General features: G+C 43.2%; 1 protein-coding gene across 1 annotated transcript; it reads left to right on the forward strand.

Annotated features, from left to right (window-relative positions):
* Nucleotides 1-22,119, forward strand: Dgke (diacylglycerol kinase epsilon). The gene is made up of 11 exons (XM_075991137.1): nucleotides 1-839; nucleotides 4,942-5,101; nucleotides 6,880-6,999; nucleotides 8,660-8,803; nucleotides 9,236-9,393; nucleotides 10,035-10,086; nucleotides 11,440-11,553; nucleotides 15,098-15,169; nucleotides 17,135-17,262; nucleotides 18,131-18,242; nucleotides 18,520-22,119. Exons 1-11 carry the CDS (start codon nucleotides 382-384, stop codon nucleotides 18,697-18,699), a joined length of 1,698 nt encoding a protein of 565 aa, XP_075847252.1. The 5' UTR covers nucleotides 1-381; the 3' UTR covers nucleotides 18,700-22,119.
* The last annotated feature ends 1,281 nt before the right edge of the window (nucleotides 22,120-23,400 follow it).

Consider the following 23,400-nt stretch of genomic DNA (forward strand, 5'->3'; position numbering starts at 1 on the left):
CAGAGGGCCGGCGTGCGGACTGCGCAGGTGCGCGCCAGAGGCGCGGCCTTCTCACCCCCACGCAGATCTCTCTGCGTGAGGGTGGGAAGGCGATCGCGGGCTTGACTGCAGGTAGAACCCGGGGCCGCGCGAGCCGGCGGAGGTCTCAGAGACCTCGCGAGAGGGGCGCGGGCGAGGCCCCGCGGGACGGCCGTTGCGAGCGCGGTGGCGGCGGGCCTGGCCTGTGCTGGACAGAGCCCGCGAGTGTGGGCCCGGGGGGGGGGGGGGGGGGGCGAGGCCGCGCGCTGCGAAGGCGAGCCAGCCGCAACCCCCATGGTGTGAGTCCTAAAGGCGAGCCCTCTGGACCTGGCCGCTCCCTAGGCCACGCCCCAGCCTGGGAAGATGGAGGGGGACCGGCGGAGCAGTCCGCCCAGCCAGAGCCTGCTTCCCGATGGCCACTTGGTCCTATGGACGTTGTTCTCCGTGCTGCTGCCGGTGTTCATCACCTTCTGGTGTAGCCTTCAGCGGTCGCGCCGGCAACTGCATCGCAGGGACATCTTCCGCAAGAGCAAGCACTGCTGGCGTGACACCGACCTGTTCAGCCACCCCACCTACTGCTGCGTGTGCGGGCAGCACATCCTTCAGGGAGCCTTCTGCGACTGCTGCGGGCTCCGCGTGGACGAGGGCTGCCTCAAGAAGGCGGACAAGCGCTTCCCGTGCAAGGAGATCATGCTCAAGAACGACGGCCGGGCCACAGATGCCATGCCTCACCACTGGATCCGCGGCAACGTGCCCCTGTGCTCTTACTGTGTCGTCTGCAAGCAGCAGTGCGGCAGCCAGCCTAAGCTCTGCGATTACAGGTATGGCCTTTGTGTATGGAAGGGGCGGGGGCGGGCAGGATTGCAAACACTCGCTCGAGAGACCTAAATTCATCGCAGCAAATGGCCTAAACCGCTCGCTCACAAGCATCCCTGGCGTTCACGGCAGACCCCCTTTAGATGCTTTGTTTTCGCGTTTTGGAGATGGGGACCTCCTATAGCCCAGGCTGGCCTCAAACTTTCTGGATAACAGAGGATGACCTTGATCTTTTGATTCTTTTGCCTTCACCTCCCCCCCCCCCGTGCTGAGATGACAGGCCAGTTCAAGAGGTGCTGGGGATCTAACTCAAAGCCCCTGAACACGTTTCTCAAGTACTCTGCCAACCGAACCCGCCACCACCTTCCCACCCCTGCCAGGGCTCTTAATTTTCATCCAAGGCCTCTTAATTGCCGCCTGCCTTGTGGCTACTCTGTAGCCCCCCATTTTATATAAGGAAAACTGAAGGGCACACACAGTAACTTTATTCTAGTTACAAACCAGCCGGCTGTTGGTTTAGAACTATGAAAACAAGGGTTATCTCAAAGCAGAGCTCCAAGTTTCTTTTGCAAACACTGCTCTTGGTGTCATAGTGAAGTGTTTGACATACAAGACAAAAAACAGTATTTTATGTTTGCCATTTGTTTATTTGTGTTGGGGGGAGTGCACATTTGTAATGAGTTGTATATGTGGGGGTCAGAAGACAGAACTTTGTGGAGTGTGTTCCCTTCAACCGCAGGAGTCCTGCCACTCTAGCAAGTAATCAGGCGAGTGGGCCTCACCAGCCCTAAAAAGGAGTATTCCGTCGTCAGATCTTTCAAGTGAGTCACCTGAGTTAAACTGAGCATGTTTTTATGGCTTCCGCACATACACTGAAGAGTGCGTTTTGCGTGCCGAATGGCGTCTGAACGAGGCTTCTGCGTAGGAGGTCGGTGGACGGCAGCGCTGCTCTGCAGATCATTTGCTCTCGCGTGTTTAACGGTTGAGAAGACTGAAGATAAAGCAGGGCAGGATCCCGAGATTTCTAACACCTAGCCTTGTCTGGATCTCACTGTGTGATGGGTCTTATTTCCAACAAATAGAAAGTCCCACACACACTCCCAAGAGCTGAAGCAGAAGGTGGTACCAGCTGCTGTGTATCTCTGTGTGACTCTGGGTGGGGGTATGTACACATGAGCACCCAGAGGCCACAAGAGGGTGACACTCAGACACACACACCCGAGCCCAAGTTGTAGGTGGTTGTAAGCCTCCCAGCATGGGTGCTGGGAACCAAACTCGGGTTCTTTCCAAGAGCAGTACGCATTCTTTAGCTGTTGATCCATCTGTCCATCCTCTCTTTAAAAGGTTTTTCAAGACAGGGTTTCTCTGTGTAGCCCTGGCTGCCCTGGACCTCACTCTATAGACCAGGCTGGACTCATACTCACAGAGATCTGCCTGCCTCTGCCTCCCAGTTCTGGGGTTAAAGGAGTATACCACTGCTGCCTGATTGAAAAGGTTTTAACAGAAAAAAAAAAGATGGAATAAGTTATGAAATAGTACATATAATGCAATATTACATGTTTCTTTCTAAACCATGATTTTTAAAAAAAAATAGCTTAGGAAAATATGTGTGATACCAACTTGGAAGAAATGCAGAGTCCAATACACACAGATCACGCTCCTACCTGAAAAGCATCTTGTACTATAAATTTGGGAATATGTCTCCAGAAGAATTGTCGATGGTGTTATTTATACCTTTCTAAGATTCCTAAATTCTCAAGCATAAAGAAATTCATTAAAGAAATTCATTGGGCTGGAGAGATGGCTCTGTGGTTAAGAGCACGGACTACTCCTCCAGAGAACCCAGGTTCAGTTCCCAGCACCCACACGGCAGCTCCCACTTGTCTGTAACTCCAGTTTCTGGGAATGTAACACCCTCATGCAGAAATGAATGCGAACAAGACACCAATGCACATACAATAAAATTAAATCTAAAAAAAAATCATGAATATATTCTAGTTTTTAGAAACTAAAGCAACACACACACAGAGGGTTAGATATTCATGTCCTCCCCATGTGTAGTTTTACTTCTCTTCCCAGGGGAAGTTATTAGGAAATACTGCAGTGGTTATCCTGCAGGTTATGTTCAATAATAATATACAATAAGGCCACCATCATGTGTTAGCCTATGCCATGAGGCCTAACCTAGACTCTGCCCTGGTTTGGGGTTCTTCTTCAGGAGGCTAGATTTATTTTATATGTGGGTGTTCTTCCTGCATGTATGTCTCAGTACTGCTTGTGTGTCTGGTACCCCCAAGTGGAAGAGGATATCAGAAGCCCTGGAACTAGAGTTGCAGATAATTTGTGAGCTACCAGGTGGTTGCTGGGAATCTAACCCTGGTCCTCTGCAAGAGTAACAGTGATCTTAATTGCTGAGCCATCTCCCCAGCCCCTGCCCTTGTTTTTTCAACATAACAGTTTTTGGTTTGGGGTTGGTTTTTTTGTTTTGTGTGTTGGGGGCGGGTGTTTGTTTGTTGTTTTGGTTTCTTTCTCTTTTTTTGACACAAGAACAATACTTCTGAATGGGAAATTATTTGTCCCTTATGCTTGTCTCTGTGGTGGTGACAGTTTGTTTATATACCACATCTGATTAGCTGTGCAGGTGTGAAACCCGGAAGTTAAGTAGATCAGTGTCTCATAGTTGTTGAAATAGGAGCGGCGGAGAAAAATAACCTCCTCCATCACATAGTCTTATTTAGCTTAAAAATTGGTGGTAAAATTTGACCATTTTCCCCGCAAATAAATGTGATATGGGGAAAAATAAATACAATATAGTAGGTTAGAGTTAGCTGAGCTGTAGATGTAGGTAGGTAGGTAATAAGAACACTTGACTATCATATACAAATCCTAGGTTCCATCCCCAGCACTGGAGGAAAATTACTCAAACTTGGTGGCACTTGCCTATAGCCTCAGCAGTCTGGAACCTGAGGCATTAGGATTGAGAGTTCAAGGCCAGAGAGGATCAAATAGCAGCATATTTGCTCAGAAACAGTGATAACATATTCAGGAGTTATTAGCTGTAAGCAGCAAGTAGATGGGTGTATTCACGTCTTCTGTGTAACCTTCTATTACAGTTTCTGACGTTAGAAGCCAGTCTTTATAAATGGCATGAGCAAGTTGTGTTATAATTGTCTCATTGTGCAGGTATCTATTTTTAGCCATCAGTAGAACTCTTGAGTAAACAATAATTACTTGACAAATCTCAACATCCAAAAGGAGAAAAAAAAAACACCTTTAAAATAGAAGACCAGGAGATAACATCTGGCAGAGAAGTGTTTGTTCCCTCCTTAGATTAGTTAATTCTGTCATGCTCTGGTGGCCTGCTTTTGCTCAGTCAGATCTGACTTATCTGTGAGGGGATTAAATAGTTTAGCAGATTAATAATAGAAAGCCTAAGTCTTGCCAACACTGTTCCCTGCCTGTCACTGGCACTGGTACCCAATACAGAGACAAATCTGAATATGCACGCTCTGTCTTTGTTTTAGAAGCAGACATGGAACTGTTTATCTGCTCCTAAAAAAAATGGGATGCTAGCCAGGCGGTGGTGGCGCACGCCTTTAATCCCAGCACTCGGGAGGCAGAGGCAGTGGATCTCTGTGAGTTCGAGACCAGCCTGGTCTACAAGAGCTAGTTCCAGGACAGGCTCCATAACCATAGAGAAACCCTGTCTCGAAAAACAAAAACAAAACAAAAAAAAAAAGAAAAGAAAAAGAAATGGGATGCTTTCCTCTCTATGTGCAAGTTGACAGTTTTCCAAACCAGACCTGAGGAACTGCAGGTGTCAGACAGGTTTAAACGAAAGCCTACACATTGCTAATTACGGCTGTTGTTCTAGGTTGACCTTATTAGGGGGTTGTACCTACAGGTGTCTATCATGATAAAAAATCACCCTGAGAAATTGTTTGTGCATTTTTAAAAGTATGATCATAGGTAGTATATTTTTGTGCAGTTTTTAAAATTACATTTATTTTTGTGTGGATACACTGTTTTACCTTCTGACAGAAATGTGGTTTGTGGATTAGGAACACCGGTTTACAATGAACCGATGGCTGTTTCTTCTTTCCTCAGGTGCATTTGGTGCCAGAAAACAGTCCACGACGAGTGCATGAAGAGCAGCTTAAAGAATGAAAAGTGTGACTTTGGAGAATTCAAAAATCTCATCATCCCACCAGGTTATTTGGCATCCATTAACCAGATGCGTAAAGACAAAAGGACTGATTATGAAGCGGTAATTAGCTTATTTATTTTATAGATTTATTCATTTAAAGTTAGTATATAAGATAGTTAATTCTGAGAAAAAAAATGAGAATGAAGTAAATAAGAGATTAAAGGGTTTAAAATGTCATTATGGGAAGCCATAAAACTGTACCCACGGCCAATCATGATAGCAAACGACTTTAATAACAGCACTCAGGAGGTAAAGGCAGTAGGACCAAAAGTTTAAGGTCATTATAGCAAGTTCTAGAATACATAGCAAAAACTAAGAACCAGGAGCTGGAGAGATGGCTCAGCAGTTAAGAGCACTGGCTGTTCTTTCAGAGGAGCAGGATTTGAGTCTCAACATCCACATGGAGACTCAGAACCAGCTATAACTGCAGTACGAAGGGATCCAACACCCTCTCTGGCCTCTGGACATTGCTTTCATATGGTACACAGACATACATGCAGGCAAAACACCCATACATATAAAATAATAAAAGAGCCTTTAATCACAGTACTTAAGAGGCAGAGGCAGGAGGCAGGTAGATCTCTGTAAGGCCTTGCCTCAAAAAACAAAGAAAAAAACTAGGGATCACAGACAAAAAAAAAAAAAAAAAAAAAAAACCTGGCCAGCTAGTATATTCTCAAATACATCCAGAAATGAAAAACAAGGTCAGAGGAGATCAGACTCCACTCTGTCGATGGCTAAAAGCACATGGACTGTATTAACTGGTGACAGACTCAAATACTAAGGTTGAACATGCCTAACCCAACATTGAAGATCCAGAATTTAAGGTACCATCATGGTACCACAAGTAGAAAATCCTCCTAATCACAGGGCAGGTTGTGGTCAAAATGTAGGAACACTAAAATGTCCTTTAAAACTGACCTTGTGCTGTTTGAAGGTACATACATATGAAACATAATTTCATATTAAATTTGGATCCTGTCTCTAAAGGAACCCCATTATGTATGTGCAAACACTCCAAAATAAGAAACACTTCTGCTGGGTAGGCGGTGTTGATGTGAGTTCAAGGCCAGCCTGGTCTACACAGCGAGTTCCAGGACATCCAAGGCTGTACAGAAACTCTGTCTCAGAAAAAAAAAAAAAGAGGGAGAGACATAGTTCTGTTTAAGCATTTCAGATAATAGATACTCCAACTATGTACTGTTCCTAATTTTGAACATAGCATGTGTAATGACTGTTTTGGAAGCAAAATGAGAAAAAGCACTCGCCATGCAAGCATGAGGACCTAAACTCAGTCCTCAGCATCTGTGTTCAAGGCTGAGCATGGTGCATCCATTTGTAATCCCTGCCTTCGGAAGGCAGTACTCCTGGGGCTTGCTGGTTAGCCAACCTACCATAACTGACAAGCTGCATGAGCCGTCAGGAGACCATATTTCAAGAAAGAAGATAGTCTCTCTTGGTGGGTAGGTGGCCAACACCTTCCATCTAGCACTTGGGAGACAGGCAGGTTGATTGATTTCTATGAGCCCCAGGCCAACCAAGGCTATATAGTGAGATTCTGTCTGAAAACAGGAAAGGAAAGAGGGGGCTTCTGGAGAAAATATCCGAGGGGGTTGTCTCCTCTTTCCATGGAGACTTGTGCACACAGCAAGTCTACATTGAGTAAAAGGTCAAGCTGTAAAATCCTCTGCCATTCTCGGGCTTGTTTTTCATTATTGTGTTGATAGTACAGGTTTATTTCTTTCAGCAAATTATAGCACCATTGCTACTAAGGAAAGTTTTGTATTTGCCATTTCTCAGACGCTACTAACCCTGTTTCGTCCATGTTCATTTTTTAGCTGGCTTCTAAGTTTGGAAAGCAGTGGACCCCATTAATAATCCTGGCCAACTCTCGCAGTGGAACTAACATGGGAGAAGGACTGTTGGGAGAGTTTAGGATCCTGTTAAATCCAGTCCAGGTAACTAAAGAGAAAGCCTTGCTTTTTAAGTCTCATTTTTAGCTTTTGTTTTCCCTAAAATGCAATGGTTATTGATGCTTTAAATCACTACCTAGTCAAAGGAAAGAATAATACTTGTAAAAAAAAAAACCTCAAGCCTTTCAAATATGTAGTAAAACAAAAGTCACATCACCCAGCAATCTCATTTCAAGGGAAAGGAAGCCTTATGTCCCACAGAGATTGGGGTACAAATGTCCGATGGTAGTATTAGCCATAATCGCCTAAAAATGGAAGAGCTCGACTCTCCGTCAGCTGGTGAATGAATAAACGTGCTGTGTCTTCATATGATGGGTACTTTTCAGTGACAGACAGAAACAAACTATATGATAGTAAGTGAACCTAAAAAGCACCGCTAAATCAATCAGGGCTGAAGGTATCAATCAGACTGTGTAATTGCTTTCATGTGTCCTGTCCAGAAAGGGCAAATCAATAGAGCCAGAGAGTGTAATTAAGTCTTGATTGCCTGGGGCTGGAAATGGGAAGTGCCTGTAAAGGGACCTTGAGACATCTTATTAAAAAAACAAAACAAAGAAAACAAAAAAGGGTTATGTACTAGATTTTGATAGTAGTTGCACAAACTAAAATCAACTATGTGTTCCTTTTTAGAGAGGAATTTTTTGATAAAGTAAATTATACCTTGATTTTTTTTAGGAGGGGTTCGAGATAAGGTTTTGAGCCTGTCCTGGAACTCACTTTGTAGACCAGGCTGGCCACAAGCTCATGGAGATCTACCTGTCTCTGTCTCCCAAGTGCTGGGATCAAAAGCATGTGTCACCACTGCCCGGCTTATTCCTTGATTTTTAAAATGGGGGGAGGCACGCCATTAAAACTGAATGTACATAATCCAAGTGTGATGGCACACCCCTATACTCCCAGTACAAGGAGACAGAAGCAGGTTGATCTCTAAATTCAAGGCCAGTTTTTAAAGCATCAAGTACAGAATACTAGCTAAGGGCGAGATTAGCATGTTGTAAGGGGAGCAGTGGGGCTGCGTCCCACCACTGTACTAGTTTATACCCAAAATAACCACACCAAATTGTATTGATTAAATTACTGCTTGGCCCATTCTTTCTAGCCTCTTATTGGCTAACTCTCATGTCTTGATTCAACCCATTTCTAATAATCTGTATGTTACCACGAGCTCATGGATTACCGGGAAAGATTCAGCATGTCTGACCTGGCAGCTTCATGGTGGGTGGCTCTCTGACTCTGCCTTCTTCCTCCCAGAATTCTGTTCTGCCTTCCCTGCCTACCTGAGTTTGCCCTATCAACTAGGCCAACTTCACCAATGAAAGTAACACATAGGCAGAAGACCCTCCTACACCATTAGCGCACTAGAGTTTGATGTGAACAGAAAGGAGTCAAATGGTACTGTAGCCTTAGGCTCTCAGTTTGCGTTGTATTTCCACATCTGCAGAATCACACAACTGATTTAGCCTCCTGGGCCCCGTGTCCTAGTCGGTAGAATGAGGTCTGTCCCTGCTTTGTAGGTCAGTGTACTGGATGAGCCACAGTAATAGATTGGGCCCTGGGAACTGTCAGGAAAATACATAGAGGGCAGTCATCCGCAGGTGAAGGACAGTGTAGGCTGAACAGAGTCTCCTTGTTCTTTTATTTTTAGGTGTTCGATGTAACTAAAACACCCCCGATCAAGGCCCTGCAGCTGTGCACTCTTCTTCCTTATCACTCAGTTCGCGTCCTTGTTTGCGGAGGGGACGGAACTGTGGGCTGGGTCCTCGATGCAGTTGATGAAATGAAGATTAAGGTATCTGTCTTTAAGAACCACTGTAAAGCCGGCAGTGGTGGCACACGCCTTTAATCCCAGCACTCGGAGGCAGAGGCATACAGATCTCTGAGTTCGAGGCCAGCCTGGTCTACAAGTGCTAGTTGCAGGCTCCAAAGCTACACAGAGAAACCCTGACTCAAAAAACCAAAACCAAACAAACAAAAAGAACCACTCTAATGGGTGCTGATGATATGGCTCAGTACTAGAGCACCCAAAAAGAGTGAAAGTAACAGGTGACCACTAGATGAAGCCGATTTGGATAGTGAGGAATGAAACACTGTGATTAAGAAATTAGTGTAACCTACGGTTGTCACTTTTGTCTTTGTTGCTTTAGTCTTTAAATTTTACAAAATACTATAATGCTATAAATAATCTAAAGAGAAAATCTGCAGTACATCTTCTGTATTCTAGGGACAAGAAAAGTACATTCCACAGGTTGCGGTCTTACCTCTGGGAACAGGCAACGATCTGTCCCATACCCTGGGTTGGGGTACAGGCTATGCTGGAGAAATCCCGGTCGCACAGGTCTTAAGAAATGTAATGGAAGCAGATGGAATCAAGCTAGACCGGTAAGTTACTACTGCTAACTAGTAACTAGTACTAACAAGTCTGTTGCTTGAGTTTGGAGTTTGTTTATTTGTGTAAATAAACAATGAAGTTGGTCAGGCATGGCAACTCATCCCTGTAATCCCAGCATTTGGGAGATTAAAACAGAAGAGAAATGCCATGAATTTGAGGCCAACCTGGGCCATGGAGTTAAGAATTTGTCTCAAGAAACCAAAACAAGCTAAATGTAATTTAAGTGAAAAGAACTATTATATTAGTTGCACTTATAACAGATTCTGGTGTCTTGTTTTTAATATTGTAAACAGTTCAGTTATAAACTATGCTAAAATTTGCACACTTACTTAGATGTGGGTACATCCTCAGATGCTTTAAAATAGCATCGAGAGCCGGGCGGTGGTGGCACACGCCTTTAATCCCAGCACTCAAGAGACAAGGACAGTCAGATCTCTGTGAGTTCGAGGCCAGCCTGGTCTACAGAGCAAGTTCTAGTATGGCCAAGGCTATGCTGAATAACCCTGTCTTGAAAAACCAAAAAAATTAAAAATAAATGAAACATAAAATAGCATTGAATTTGTCATCTGTCAACTTAGCTAGAATACATATTTTTTTGGTAAAATATACTTTTTTAACTTCTGTTTTTTAGATGGAAAGTGCAAGTAACAAATAAAGGATACTACAATTTAAGAAAACCCAAGGTACGTTTTTAGTACTTCGGTTGTACGCAGTTTAGCAAGCGCACACAGAGTGTCTGTGGTCCGTTATTCCCGTCAGGCAGCGTGGAGAGATCTGGCATCAAAAGGGAGCTGGGTACAAAGCAGATCACCATGTGCCTGCCTTACTCACTGAACTGTTGGGTTTGGTTGTTTGAGGTTTTCCTTGTTTTGTTTCTGTTAACTTGTATTTGGGGAGGTGCTAAGTGAATATTTTGACCACATCCCCAGCCCCCAAGCTGGGCTCTAAAATGAACAGGTGCACTTAGTTCTGCCCTGGCAGATCAGGTTAGTTTGGATCAGCAAAGGACCAGAGATGAGGTATGTCAGCAAATAGTTGACATTACAGAGATAGTAGAGAACATTTGTTTACTGAGGATCAAAATCAGGATCTCACACACGCTGCCCGAGTATTCTGCCACTGAGGTACCCCCCAATCTGTATTTTAAGAAAATTTTCTGAGATAGTATGACCATGGCTTACAGACACAAGGAGAGCCTTAAGGATAATTTAGAGAGTTTATTTTCAGTTTAAAGATGTTTTAAAGTTAAACTGATAAGACTTGATTAATGATGGCCACAAAAGGAAGAAAGAAATGCATAGCTACTAGAGCTTAATGTTTATGATTAGAAATATGGAAATGATATTAATCAAGAAAATAAAAATAAGGAAGTTGGGGCTTGGTGTGAAAGAAATGTGTTACTTGGCATAGCGTCTCAACAACTGTGGGTATTTAATCAGAGGCTGAAGGTTTGTGTTTTTTGCTCACAAGATACGAGCTAGACATGTAGACTGAAGAATTTAGGCTGAATAGGAAAATACAAACTAAGGGAATAAAGAGTTAAGACCAACAGAATCTAAAAGTTACAAAGAAGGTACAGAACAAATACCATGAGAACACAGAAGTGAAAAATCCTGCCTAGAAAATCAGAGCCTTGGTGGTGGCGCACACCTTTAATCCCAGCTGGAGGCAGAGGCAGGCGGATCGCTGTGAGTTTAAAACCAGCCTGCTCTACAGAGTGAGTTCCAGGATAGCCAGGACTGTTATACAGAGAAACTGTCGAGAGAGAGAGAGAGAGAGAGAGAGAGAGAGAGAGAGAGAGAGAGAGAGAGAGAGAGAGAGAGAATGTAGAGCCATTCCAGATGGGATGAGATGTGGCGTGCTGAGTAGAAGTGGGAATCGTGTCTGTAGTTACTAGCCCACAACTTCACTGGCAGTTTCTGATAGTCTGTGAAAAGTAAATTTCAGAAAATATTCCATTTGCAAGAAGAATGCGGACTGGGATTGACCAGTGGGTGGCGCTGCTGCTGGAGTCACCGTCACTTCCTCTCTCACAGGAGTTCACAATGAACAACTACTTCTCTGTTGGACCTGATGCCCTCATGGCTCTCAATTTTCACGCTCATCGGGAGAAGGCACCGTCTCTGTTTTCCAGCAGAATTCTTAACAAGGTGTGTGGGATAAAATAACATTTCCTTCTTATCGCTGAAGGCACAGTAAAAATCAATAGTTCAGTTATATTCAGCACTCTTAGATTCCGATCAGACTGACTTATGGCAACATTTACATGCTCTGCTTTGTGTAGGGTTTCAAATTAGGATCCACAAATTTATTTTGTTGACTATAACAAGAGTTTTAAAATTAGAAAGTTGAGATATTTTATTTAGATGGAAGTTAATTGGAGTATGTTAATGTCTGTTAACTGAAAGGGTTTTTTTGTTTTGGTTTGTTTTTTTTCTGGTTTTTTTGGTTTTTCTAGACAGGGTTCCCCTGTAGCTTTGGAGCCTGTCCAGTAACTCGCTCTGTAGACCAGGCTGGCCTCAAACTCACAGAGATCCGCCTGTCTCTGCCTGCTGAGTGCTGGGATTAAAGGCATGCGCCACCACCACCCAGATGGAAGATAAATTTTTGGTTAAGTCACTAATAGAGAACTATATTCTGTTGGCTTAGGAAAGCCCCACAAGGCAAATGAGGTAAGGAAAGGGGCATTTGTTCCCATGACTCTTATACTCTTAACAAAAGTCATCACTCCAATTCCTAGCATGGCTGATCCCTACTCCTTATTTGGTTTGGTTTGGTTTGGTTTTTTGAGAGACAGGGTTTCTCTGTATAACAGCTCTGACTGTCCTGGGACTCATTTGTAGACCAGGCTGGTCTCAGACTCACAGAGATCCACCTGTCTCTGCCTCCTAAGTGCTGGGATTATAGGCATTCACTACCCCCACTTAGCTTGTTTGTATTTGATTTGTTGTTGCTTCTGGAATTTTTTTTTTTGAGACAGGGTCTCTCTGTGTAGTTCTGGAACTCACTCTGTGGACTGGGCTGGCTGGCCTTGAATTTGCAGGGCTCCACCTGCCTTTGCTGGGATTAAAGGTGTGCTCCACCATAAGTCTGCTTAGCATGTTTTTTCCAAGTGACTTGACTGTGAAAGATAAATACACATTAGTTTATCCTTATTTATGTTTTACAAATAGTTAAAATTTTATACTATTTGTGTATGAAATATACACATTTCATGGGGGCATGTCCTTACATCCTTCATGGACAGCAGAGATGAAGTTCAGGAGGCAAGAAGGCAGTTCTGCTCAGCACGACCCTGTGTTGGTTCAGACTTCAGCAGTCTGACCCCAAGTGGTTTATTGTAGGCATCTTAAGCACAGCACAGTTTGGTGGAAACTGTTCTGGGGATAGCTAACTCAGTCCCTCATAAACAACAAAGCATGCATACATCTTCTTGGGAACAAAGTAAGCTAAATACACACCGGATGTGACTCCATCGAAGCTCTTTGTAAAGCTCATAAAGATGGGTTCTATAGACTGACTCAGAAAAGCAAACTTAGGGGAAGGGTCTGGGGGAAGATCTGGTGCCAGAAAATCTCTGGCCACACAGGTAGTGCAAAGGTCACCAGATTAGCAAGCAAGCTTCAGCCTCTGGGCAGAGAACAGGTTTGCATTGCTTCCCCTGTGTGCACGCCTGTGAGCATAGAGACCTCCATGGCCCCAATATTCCTCTCTTTTTAGATTTTAAAGAGAATAAATTGAGGCTGTAATAGAGCCCAAGGCTGAGTGCAATACCTACCTACAATCTACTCTAGCTATTATAGGCAAGCATAAGAGAACTGCATGAATAGCAGGGGGCCAAGGAAAGGAGAAAGCTATCTTAACCATGATAGTCATTCAGAGGTCACTTGGGAGGGAGATTTTTGTCGTCGTTGTCATCATCCCCTCCCATGTGTGTGTATATATGTTTGTGTGTGTTTGTGTGCGTTTTGTTTGTTTTGTTTTGAGGGTTTTTTTGGTGGGTTTTTTTTGTTGTTGGTGTTTTGGTTTGTTTTTTTTTTGTTTTTTTTTTTTTTTTTTTTTGGTTTACTTGGTTTTTGTTTTTTCCAGACAAGGTTTCTTTGTGTAGTGTTGTCTGTCCTGGAACTCACTCTGTAGACCAGACTGGCCCAAATTCAGAGGGATCTATCTGCGTCTGCCTCCCAAGTGCTGGGATTAAAGGCGTGCGCCACCACCACCCACCATCATTTATGCAGATTATCAATTTGACAACTGATAGATAATGAGAGAAATCTGACATACTAAAGCAGCACGTACCAGGAAATTACTGGCACCAAGATTATGCTTGAACAAAAATTCTCTATTATAGCTATGTTTTCTAAAACGGTAGTTCTCAATTTGCCCATCACTTGATTAACTTCTGCTAATATTGTTGCTATTGTGTTAGTACTTTTATTAATCATACAGATCATTTTTTAAATATCTCTTTGTCTTCCAGTGATCACTGCTGAGACTGGTAATAAAAAAAGGCATCGTAACAGCAACTATTACAGGATCTAGTAGATGCAAAAATAATCACAATTTTCAGGAAGAGCTCTTTCACAGACATTAGTTCCCTTTTCTTAATAAAATAATAAGACAGGAGGGGACAGCAGAGACAACTTAGTGGTTGAGGTCACTGGATGCTCTTGCAGAGGACCAGGGTTTGATCCCCAACACCCACATGACAGCTCACGACCCTCTGACTCCAATTCCAGGGAATCAGATGCTCTGTTTGATCTCTATAGGTACTAAACACACATGTAGTGCAGAGACATACATTCAGGCAAAGCACCCACACACATAGAATAAAATCTTTTTTAAAATAGTGTTGCTAAGACAATAAAGACTGCTATTTATACAGTTGGCAACTTCAGTTTTTCTGTCAACCCTTTTATATTCCAAAGTGTTTAGACAACATATGCTAGATTTATATGCATTTTCCTTAATAATTTGGAGTACTGGGGAAAAAAATAGAATTTTCTTATTTCAACATAGTCTTATAAAATATACTTTTCGAATAAGTCAAGAGACAGTATTATTTGAACACAAACCATCCCAACCATATCCCACATTCCCTCTGAAAAACAGAGTAGTTAAACCAAAAAATGATGGGTTTTTATTGTCACCTTTAAAGAGAGTGATGATTCTGTAACAGAATGGGAGACCTGAGGAAGGAGAATCACCACAAAGTCAAGGCAGTTGACTACATAGTAAGACTATCCGAGGAGAGGGTTCAGAAATGCTGCTCAGCCGCCAGTGCCTCAGTTGCATGTAGCCCTGGGTTTAACCCCCAGCACCTCATAAAGCCAGGTGGGGTGACAACCAACCAACTGCAATCTCAGTACCCAAGAGGCAGAGGCAGGAGGATTAGGAGTTCAACCTAAGTATCAAATTTTAGGCCAGCCTGGGCTACATGAGACCCTATCTCCAAAGAGAGAGAGGGTTAGCATTTCATGTGTCCTGGCCACAGTTCACTTAGACTCCTCCTACCACAGTTGATGATGAAATGAAATGCCGGACGGGTATTAGAAGGGTGTGAACCCGGGTCGCATGCCAGAGGCTTCCCTGTTTCTCTGTCCCTCAGTGTCCAGGCCACATGGGAAGCAGTGGCTTACAGCATAGCAGGAGCCTTGCTGTAGTATCTTCTTCATGCTTTAATTTCTATTTTCACAGGCTGTCTATTTATTCTATGGAACTAAAGATTGTTTAGTGCAAGAGTGTAAAGATTTGAATAAAAAAATTGAGGTAAGCTACTAATGCCTTTTCTAAAGATTTCGGTCTTGTCTGAATTCTGAAGTTCTTTAACAAATGCTGAGTAGTTTTCTGTAAACATACTTTGTTCATGGATGTCGAGTGTCCATTCGTATGCCAGACACTTGCTTAAGTTGCTTGTTTTTTAAAAAATATTTATTTATTCGTTCATTTATTTATTTATTATGTATACAATATTCTGTCTGTGTGTATGTCTGCAGGCCAGAAGAGGGCACCAGACCTCATTACAGATGGTTGTGAGCCACCATGTGGTTGCTGGGAATTGAACTCAGAACCTTTGGAAGAGCAGGCAATGCTCTTAACCACTGAGCCATCTCTCCAGCCCAAAGTTGCTTGTTTTTATGTATATGAGTGTTCCACCTGCATTTATGTAAGTGCAACACTTGTGTGCCTCGGTGGCCCAAAGAGGGGAACAGATCCCTTGAGATAGAGTTCAGGACAGTTGTAAGCTGCCTTGTGGGTGCCTAGGAACTAAACCTGGGTTTTCTGTAAGACTAACAGGTGTTTTAACCAAGGAGCCATCTCTTGATGGCCTCCACTCGAGTGAATTCTTTATAGTCCTTATTCCTCTAAAGTGTCAATGCAAACATATATGTCAGGCATTACTAGATTCCCAGAGACAGCAAAACTATTTTGAATTAAGTTATTTTCCTAAGTCACATGGTTCAAGGTCACAGGAACTAGTATTCACAACTTGGACCCTGGTTTGTTTCCAGAATCTGCTTAACTGGTAAGAAGATAACAGCTTTACGTTTCCTGACACAGTGCAGACTCATCTGAATGCTCATGAAAGTTTAAAAGATTAATTCATGTTTTGTATATATCTCTTACCATATTAAAGCAAGTAAAAATATATAAACAGTAAAAATAAGGCATTGTTGACTGTGTGTTGTTGTTGCAGACCCCCTGATATCACATATAGCAGTTGTGTATCTTCCTTGCTTCTAGAAAGAGTCTGTAATAGTTAACAACAACAGAAACATTAACTAGACAACCCCAGAACTAGTGTAAAATAAGAAGGGGTGGGAATGATAAACGTCTTGAGAAAGAACGGACAGCATGGGCATGCAGTAAGGAGCCTGATGCGCCAGCCCAGAAAGCTGCTGCTGTCCAGCAGACCCTTAGCAGAAAGCCTTCCAGAAGCCACCCAGCAGGGAGGGAATTGCAAGAGTCTCCATCAAAGTTTTATTGACTGTGGTGCTAGGAATCAAACCCAGAGCCTACAGAGGAGCCCAGATACGTATAAGAGAGAGAGCTTCACTGCAGAACATGGCTTGCAGGGAGGAGAGGGCGAGAGCCAAGTCTAAGACATCCAGACAGAGGCACCAGCCCATGGCCTGTCATAGCAGACTGTTTGGAACTTGAATTCTGCCTCGGGTGCCAGGGTAAGCCAGTAAAGGCTGTAATGAGGGAGTGACGTGTTGGTTGTACCAGCTGATGTATTAGGGTGCATGAGAGGAGAATGAGGCAGGAGTACATGGCCTGTTAGAAACATTTACGGGGGAAGGGAGGGTGGGTTCCACAAAACACTGTCAGGAGTGCAAGACAGGCAGTGTCATCTGGTTTCCTACTGACTGACAGTGGGGAATCCAGCGCAGATAGTGCCAGGCTCCCAGTTTGGGAATGTAAGTGCCATGCTGCTTTCTTTATTTTGTACAGAGCAAGGAGCCCAAGTAACTAGTTCTAGGGGATCTGAAGCCCTCTTCTGGCATATATGAAAATAGCATTCAAACACATAAAATACTTGGATAAACATCTTTTGTAAAAGAATTGATTCCATTGTATGAAGAAAAGGAACAGTCAGGTTGCCTTGTATGCGCGGAGTTGTCTTCCCCTTGGGCATGTCTCACATCTGAATATGCGTGTTAAAGTTTGAGTTCCGGGTAGATAGGTGTGGAAACAGGGTGCCCTGTAGTGACTACCTACATTTCTTTAAAGCTAGAACTGGATGGTGAGCGAGTAGAACTGCCTAATTTGGAAGGTATCATCGTTCTGAACATTGGCTACTGGGGTGGCGGCTGCAGACTGTGGGAAGGAATGGGAGACGAGACTTATCCTCTAGCCAGGTATGGATGTTCGGTGTAGTGGTTGGATTTGACAGTGCTTGGTGTGGGTACATGGTCTCACTGTGAAAACCACATTCATCTTGAACTCAGTTTCACACTGCAGCATCCCTAGAGCTGGATTACAGTTGTTAGTCACCACAGCCAGCTGCAGTCTGGGGTTGTCACTTTGCTTTAAAGTGCTCTGGGTTTTTTGTTTTGTTTTGTTTTGTTTTGTTTTAGTAAGTTTTCCCTTCTATATATGTTAACATATGAACATTAATAAGTTGATGGAATAGGATATGGTGGCACTGGGTGCATTTAATCACATGGATGGGTGGATGGATAGATGGGTGGGTGGGTGGATGGGTAGGTGAATGGATAAATGGATGGATGGGTGGATGGGTGGGTGGGTGAGTGTTGTAGGACGCCATTTGTTTGTTTTCCCAGCCACCCAGACTCCTGAAATAATCACACAGAAACTATATTATTTAAATCACTGCTCAGCCCATTGCTCTAACTTCTTATTGGCTAACTGTTACATCTTAATTTAACCCATCTCCATTAATCTGCCTATCAGCAAAGTTTCAGCATGTCTGTCTCTGGCAGTGTCTCATGGCTTCTCCCTTTACTCCACCCTCTTCCTCCCCGCATTCAGTTTAGTTTTCCCTACTTAGCTCTACTCTACCCTATCACAGGCCTAAGACAGTTTATTAACCAGTGGTGTTCACAGCATACAGAGGGGAATCCCACATCAGGTGGGCAGATGGATGAGTAGGTGAATAAGTAAATAAATAAACTGATAGCCCATCTTATCAAAAGAGAAACCGCTATCTGTGGATAATTTGATTTCATTGTGTTCTGTAATCCATATTTTTTATTCCAATGTTAGGCATGATGATGGTTTACTGGAAGTCGTTGGAGTGTATGGGTCTTTCCACTGTGCTCAAATCCAAGTGAAACTGGCAAATCCTTTTCGAATAGGACAAGCACACACAGTGCGGGTAGGTAGCTGGCTGTTTCCAGGCTGTGGGTGTGGGAAGACAGCACGCATCTGTCACTTCCTCTATGTCCATAGACTATAGCAGGGCCTTGCAGGAAGCTGCCAACTAAAGAAATAAAATACCCACTAGAAAAGAATCCCTAAACAGTCTCTCGGTATATTCAGATGAATTTTTGTTTAATGTCAAAAGTTAAGAACCTGTAGGAGTTAATGAGAGATAGAAATACCTGCCCGTAGTTTCTAGAACTGACATTTTTCTAATTATTTCCTGATTGTAGCTGATTTTGAAGTGCTCGATGATGCCAATGCAGGTGGATGGGGAGCCTTGGGCCCAGGGACCCTGTACTGTCACCATAACACACAAGACACATGCTTTGATGCTCTGCTTCTCTGGGGAGCAGTCGGATGACGACATCTCAAGTGCCTCGGATCAAGAGGACGTAAAGAAAGCTGAGTAGGATGAGCTGAAGCAGCAGCTGTCCAAACCGTAGACACGTGGTCGCCCACAGGACGTGCGGTTAGCACTTGTCTTCATTTCATTCCTAGTGTAACGGGTGTGAGCTTATGTGAGCAGCATTTCCACAGCTAGACTTCAGTGTCTTAGCCAGATCCGCTCATCATTTATTACTAACTTTGGAAAAACACGCAAAGTTGCACGGAGATGAACTGTTTTTCCTGACTGGGTGTTTTGAGACTGGCGCCCACTGCCGCATGCACTGTCTTGAGTGACAGTTGATAGACAGAGTGAGGATGAGAAGATCATTTCCCTCTTAGTTTTTGATACGGTGACAACGTAACACGTTAAAAATTAACTTGCTTTTTGAACTGCCGTGGTTAACGCTGGGCTTTCTCCTGCAGTGTGGTTCCTAAGATTTCCCAGCCCCCAGCCAGATGGACTTACATCCTGATTTCTGGGAGCCCCTGAGGAGAAAAGAGAAAGAGCAAAGACACTTTAAGCTTTCACAGCGTGTATTTTCTATCATGGCTTTTAGGCCTCTGGGTGTTTATTTAATGACCATATTGAGCTGAAATGCAAAATTCTTTTTTTTTAAGTTGTTTTTGTTTGGGCAGTACTAGGGTTTGAACCTAGGTCCTCTGGAAGGAAGTGTAGACAGATGCTCTACTACTGAACTGCACTCCCAGTCCCGTGTGTGTGTGTATATGTGTGTTGGGTGGATGGGTCTAAAGTAAGATTAAGAGCACTTTGGGTTGGGAGCTCTATAATTCACCAGCTTCTCTGTTGATTAAAAGATAGTGTTGACAGTGGGGAAAAATACACATAAGGGAAGCTTCTGAGTTAGATTAATTATTCAAAAAACAATTCTAGGCTGACTGCCTTCGCATCAAGTGAGCAGTCTTGTGTTGTGAAACACTGCAGGACTTCCACAGCATTAGCCTTGGAGAAGGAAGCTCTGCTGAGATGTTTATATCATATTTATTTCAAAATTAGAAAGATATATATTTTTAACTTAATTTATTATTATCCTTGTGGTTAGCATTTACACTGTATCATACAGCTTCAGCTAGTGAAGTGGTCACGTAAGTCTGCTGGTCACAGTCACAGAGAGCTCTCCTTTGGTTTCCATGGCATCATACTCACTATGCTCATTTCTCGGACTTGAAAAGGGAGGGCGCCTGATGAAGACCTTGGGGTAACAAGCTTGGTTTCATCGCACCTCCACCCTCTGTTGCCAAGGACTTACTGAAAGGCAGTTCCACGGCTCTCCATTAGAGGGTGCTCTTCTGTCGTCAGTGGCCTGCCTCTGGTTGGTCACACCCATTGGGCATCTAACCCTGTGTATTTCTGACAAATGGCATGTTTGCACTTGGTGGTCTTGCATGAATTAATTTCTGAAAGACTATAATCTATTCCCAGAACCACCATTTATCTCCCGTGTAAATGGTTTGTTATGAATCTACAGTCAGTGAATTGCCATAAACTTCAGTCTGAGTCACCTCAGGCCCAGGCCATGTGTTTGGAAGGCCAATTTAGTAATGTCTGTTAATGCATACATCATCTAAAGTGAATTTTCACTGCGAAATTAACCTCTTCCAGCTGATGCCAAATTTTCCCATTGAAAGATGCTCCACAGTCTATCCCATCTCCCTCATGCACCTTCCCTGGATAACGATAGCCGAGGGCATACGAGAGTTTGCAGCACTCCCTTGTGAACGGATCCTGTTTGGAGTGCAATGAACTTCATCCTTAGATTCATGGTCAGGATTGCTAAGATGTCACCTTCTGAGGCACACTCTTACTTTTACCTGTAATTCATATCGCTCATCTGTAGTGGAAACAAATCATTAATTTGGAGCTATCAATCAGAATCCTTCAGGTAACTCCAGAGATGCCCTAGTTAGAGCAGGCGTGTAACCCCTTCCCACAACACACTATACTGATTTTCTGAGGCCTTGCTCACCCGGATCTCATCTGCACCTTTCACAACACCGCACCACGAAATGTACAGTATTGTTCTACAGCTCACACTTTTAGCCGCTAATTCACCCCAGCATTCCAGATAAATGTATAGGCATGTGCCTTGTTTGAATACAATTTGTAAGACTTGGTGTTTGCAAGTTATATATTAGGTAGTGGTAGCTTACATTCCCAGGGTCTCTACTTCACACACTGGGTCACCACGAGATCCTCTGTTCCATTTAAAGTTGTCTAGATAGCAACATAACTTACATGTTCTCAGGAAAAATTAGAAACCATCTATCTTCACATCTCTTGTCTTTTTCTGCCCTGACACATTCCTAATGCCCATACACTTAATGGCTTAAACACCAAATACCTGGCAGCTCCTCTCGGTCCTTAGATAGATAGTTTCTAATGCTTTATTATATTATATATGTATATATATTAAGTCAGAAGCACTTCTGTCTCGAACAGAAGTTGCCCAACAGTGAGGTCACTAAATATAAATGTTCTGAATTTTCTGTAACTCTTCGCTGTGAACGTGTAATGTAGCTGATATTTATAAACATTTTATAGTGAAACTATTTATTTTATTTTTTTAGAGTATGAAATCTGTAGTAGTTGCCTTTTGAACATTTGTGTACCTGGTTGTAACATAGACTGACTCAGAAAAGTTCTTATCTGTGCTGTAAACTGGGTGCTTCTACCAGCATGTCAAAAAGAGGCATTTTCATCTGTAATATAAAGTCAAATATTTCTAATGTACACTGTGGGTTTTTTAATTTGCCCTAGTTAGAAAACTTGAAAGATTATGTTAATTTGCACATCGATGTGAACCTAAATACATAATCTGACCAGAAAAGTCTATAGAAGATGATTTTGTGACACTTTTGTTCAAAATGGTAATTCTAAAGCAAGAAGCCAGCGCTTTATATTCAGAAATGCTCTGGTAGGTTCTCTGTGGGGGGGGGGGTAATTTGATTTTTGTGACTTTTTTATAAACTTCTGTACAGTGTAGGACAGGAAATATTAAATAGACTTATTATTTAGAAAATGTTTTCTTGTTTGGGTTTCTTGTTTTGCTTTGTTTTTTGTTTGTTTGTTTGGTTTTTTAGTCTAGAAACTTTAAAAAGAAAATTGTTTTGTTGCTTCCTCCCAGTCCTCAGGAAGGCCCGTGCTCAGCTACAGCACAGGCTCTTGCTTCAGCTCACCTTTGCAAAGCATGCTCTGTGTTTCTAGAAGCCTCAGACCTAGTCGTTGCATCTCGCATGTTCTCTCAGAGCCAGGAAGCCAGGAGTGTGGTTGAGGGGTGAATTCTCAGCCCAGTCATGGTCTCACGGGACAGAGGAGCCTTTTTATTTACAGCACCCTTGTTTGTACTAGGTTGGCAATGTATACTGCTTTAATCTCAACGCAGAGTCCTGGCCAGCCTGGCTATATAGGAGGATCCTGTCAGCGGGGGAAAAAAAAAATGCATTCTAACCCAGTCAGTGACCTAGCTATTAACATAAACATTGGTAGTTCCTGGTGTGAATGTAGTCTTTAGACTGTTGTGTGGGGTCTCAGAGGAGGAAGAGCTGGTGGAGCAGAGTGAGCAGGCCAGATGGCCCCTGCCTTCCTCCTTAGCACAACAACATATGAGACTACTAACCTCTGCTGAGTGAGTCATGGGACTTCAGTGTGTAAAGTATTTATGCTGTTTGCAAAACAATTATCTCTCTCTCTCTCTCAGTTTTACGAGACAAAGTTTCTCTGTGTAGCCTTGGCTGTCCTGGATCTCACTGTGTAGACCAGGCTGGCCTCAAACTCAGATCCACCTGCCTCTGCCTCCCAAGTACTGGGATTAAAGGCGCACACCACCACTGCTCTCAGTTGGGCGTGGTAGCAATGTCTGTCACCTCAAAGAGAGAGACAGAAAGATCTCTGAGTTCAAGGCCAGCCTGCCAGCCAAGGCCACAGAAACCCTGCCTCAAAAAACAAGGTTTTTGTTTTTTTGAAAAGAATTGTTTTTATGTATATGTATGTTTTGTTTCCATGTATGTCTATGCCATGACGATGCCCAGGGAGGTCAGAAGACGGTGTGGGGTGAGCTACAGTGTGAGTACTGGGAGTTGAACTCAAGTCCTTTGAAGAACAGCCAGTGATCTTTCCTGCTGAGCCAACTCTGTAGCTCAATTTTTTTTTCCTTTTTCGAGACAGGGTTTCTCTGTGGTTTTGGAGCCTGTCCTGGAACTAGCTCTTGTAGACCAGGCTGGTCTCTAACTCACAGAGATCTGGCTGCCTCTGCCTCCCAAGTGCTGGGATTAAAGGCATGCGCCACCACCGCCCGGCCTTTCAAATTTTTTTCTAAGGATTTGGAAAATGCTTTCTTTGAACACTTTGTCATGTGGTTGGTTTTCTAATGTTTTTTATGCACTCAAACCCTCATTTTTTCTGAAAATACTGTTTTGGGGGACTCCATTGCCACTTGGAGCATAGTCACTTGGCTATGTCACAGCTTTCAGTGGCATTTTGTTGCTTAGTAAAGTTCCAGAATTGGCCTCTGTTGTGTTGTGATCATGGTGTGCAAACTGTCTGTGTATTCAGGTACTTTACATAAAGACACACGTGTGTGTTTTTTCTGATGCCCCTGGCTATTTAGTGAATATGAGGCTTACTGGCCTCAAAAGGGTATATCCCAAGATTATTAAAAAGTTAAGCTTTAATACCAACATTGACAAGGTTATCGCTCTGCAATAGG

This window comes from Microtus pennsylvanicus, chromosome 11, assembly GCF_037038515.1.
Source record: "Microtus pennsylvanicus isolate mMicPen1 chromosome 11, mMicPen1.hap1, whole genome shotgun sequence".
NCBI classification, from domain to species: domain Eukaryota; kingdom Metazoa; phylum Chordata; class Mammalia; order Rodentia; family Cricetidae; genus Microtus; species Microtus pennsylvanicus.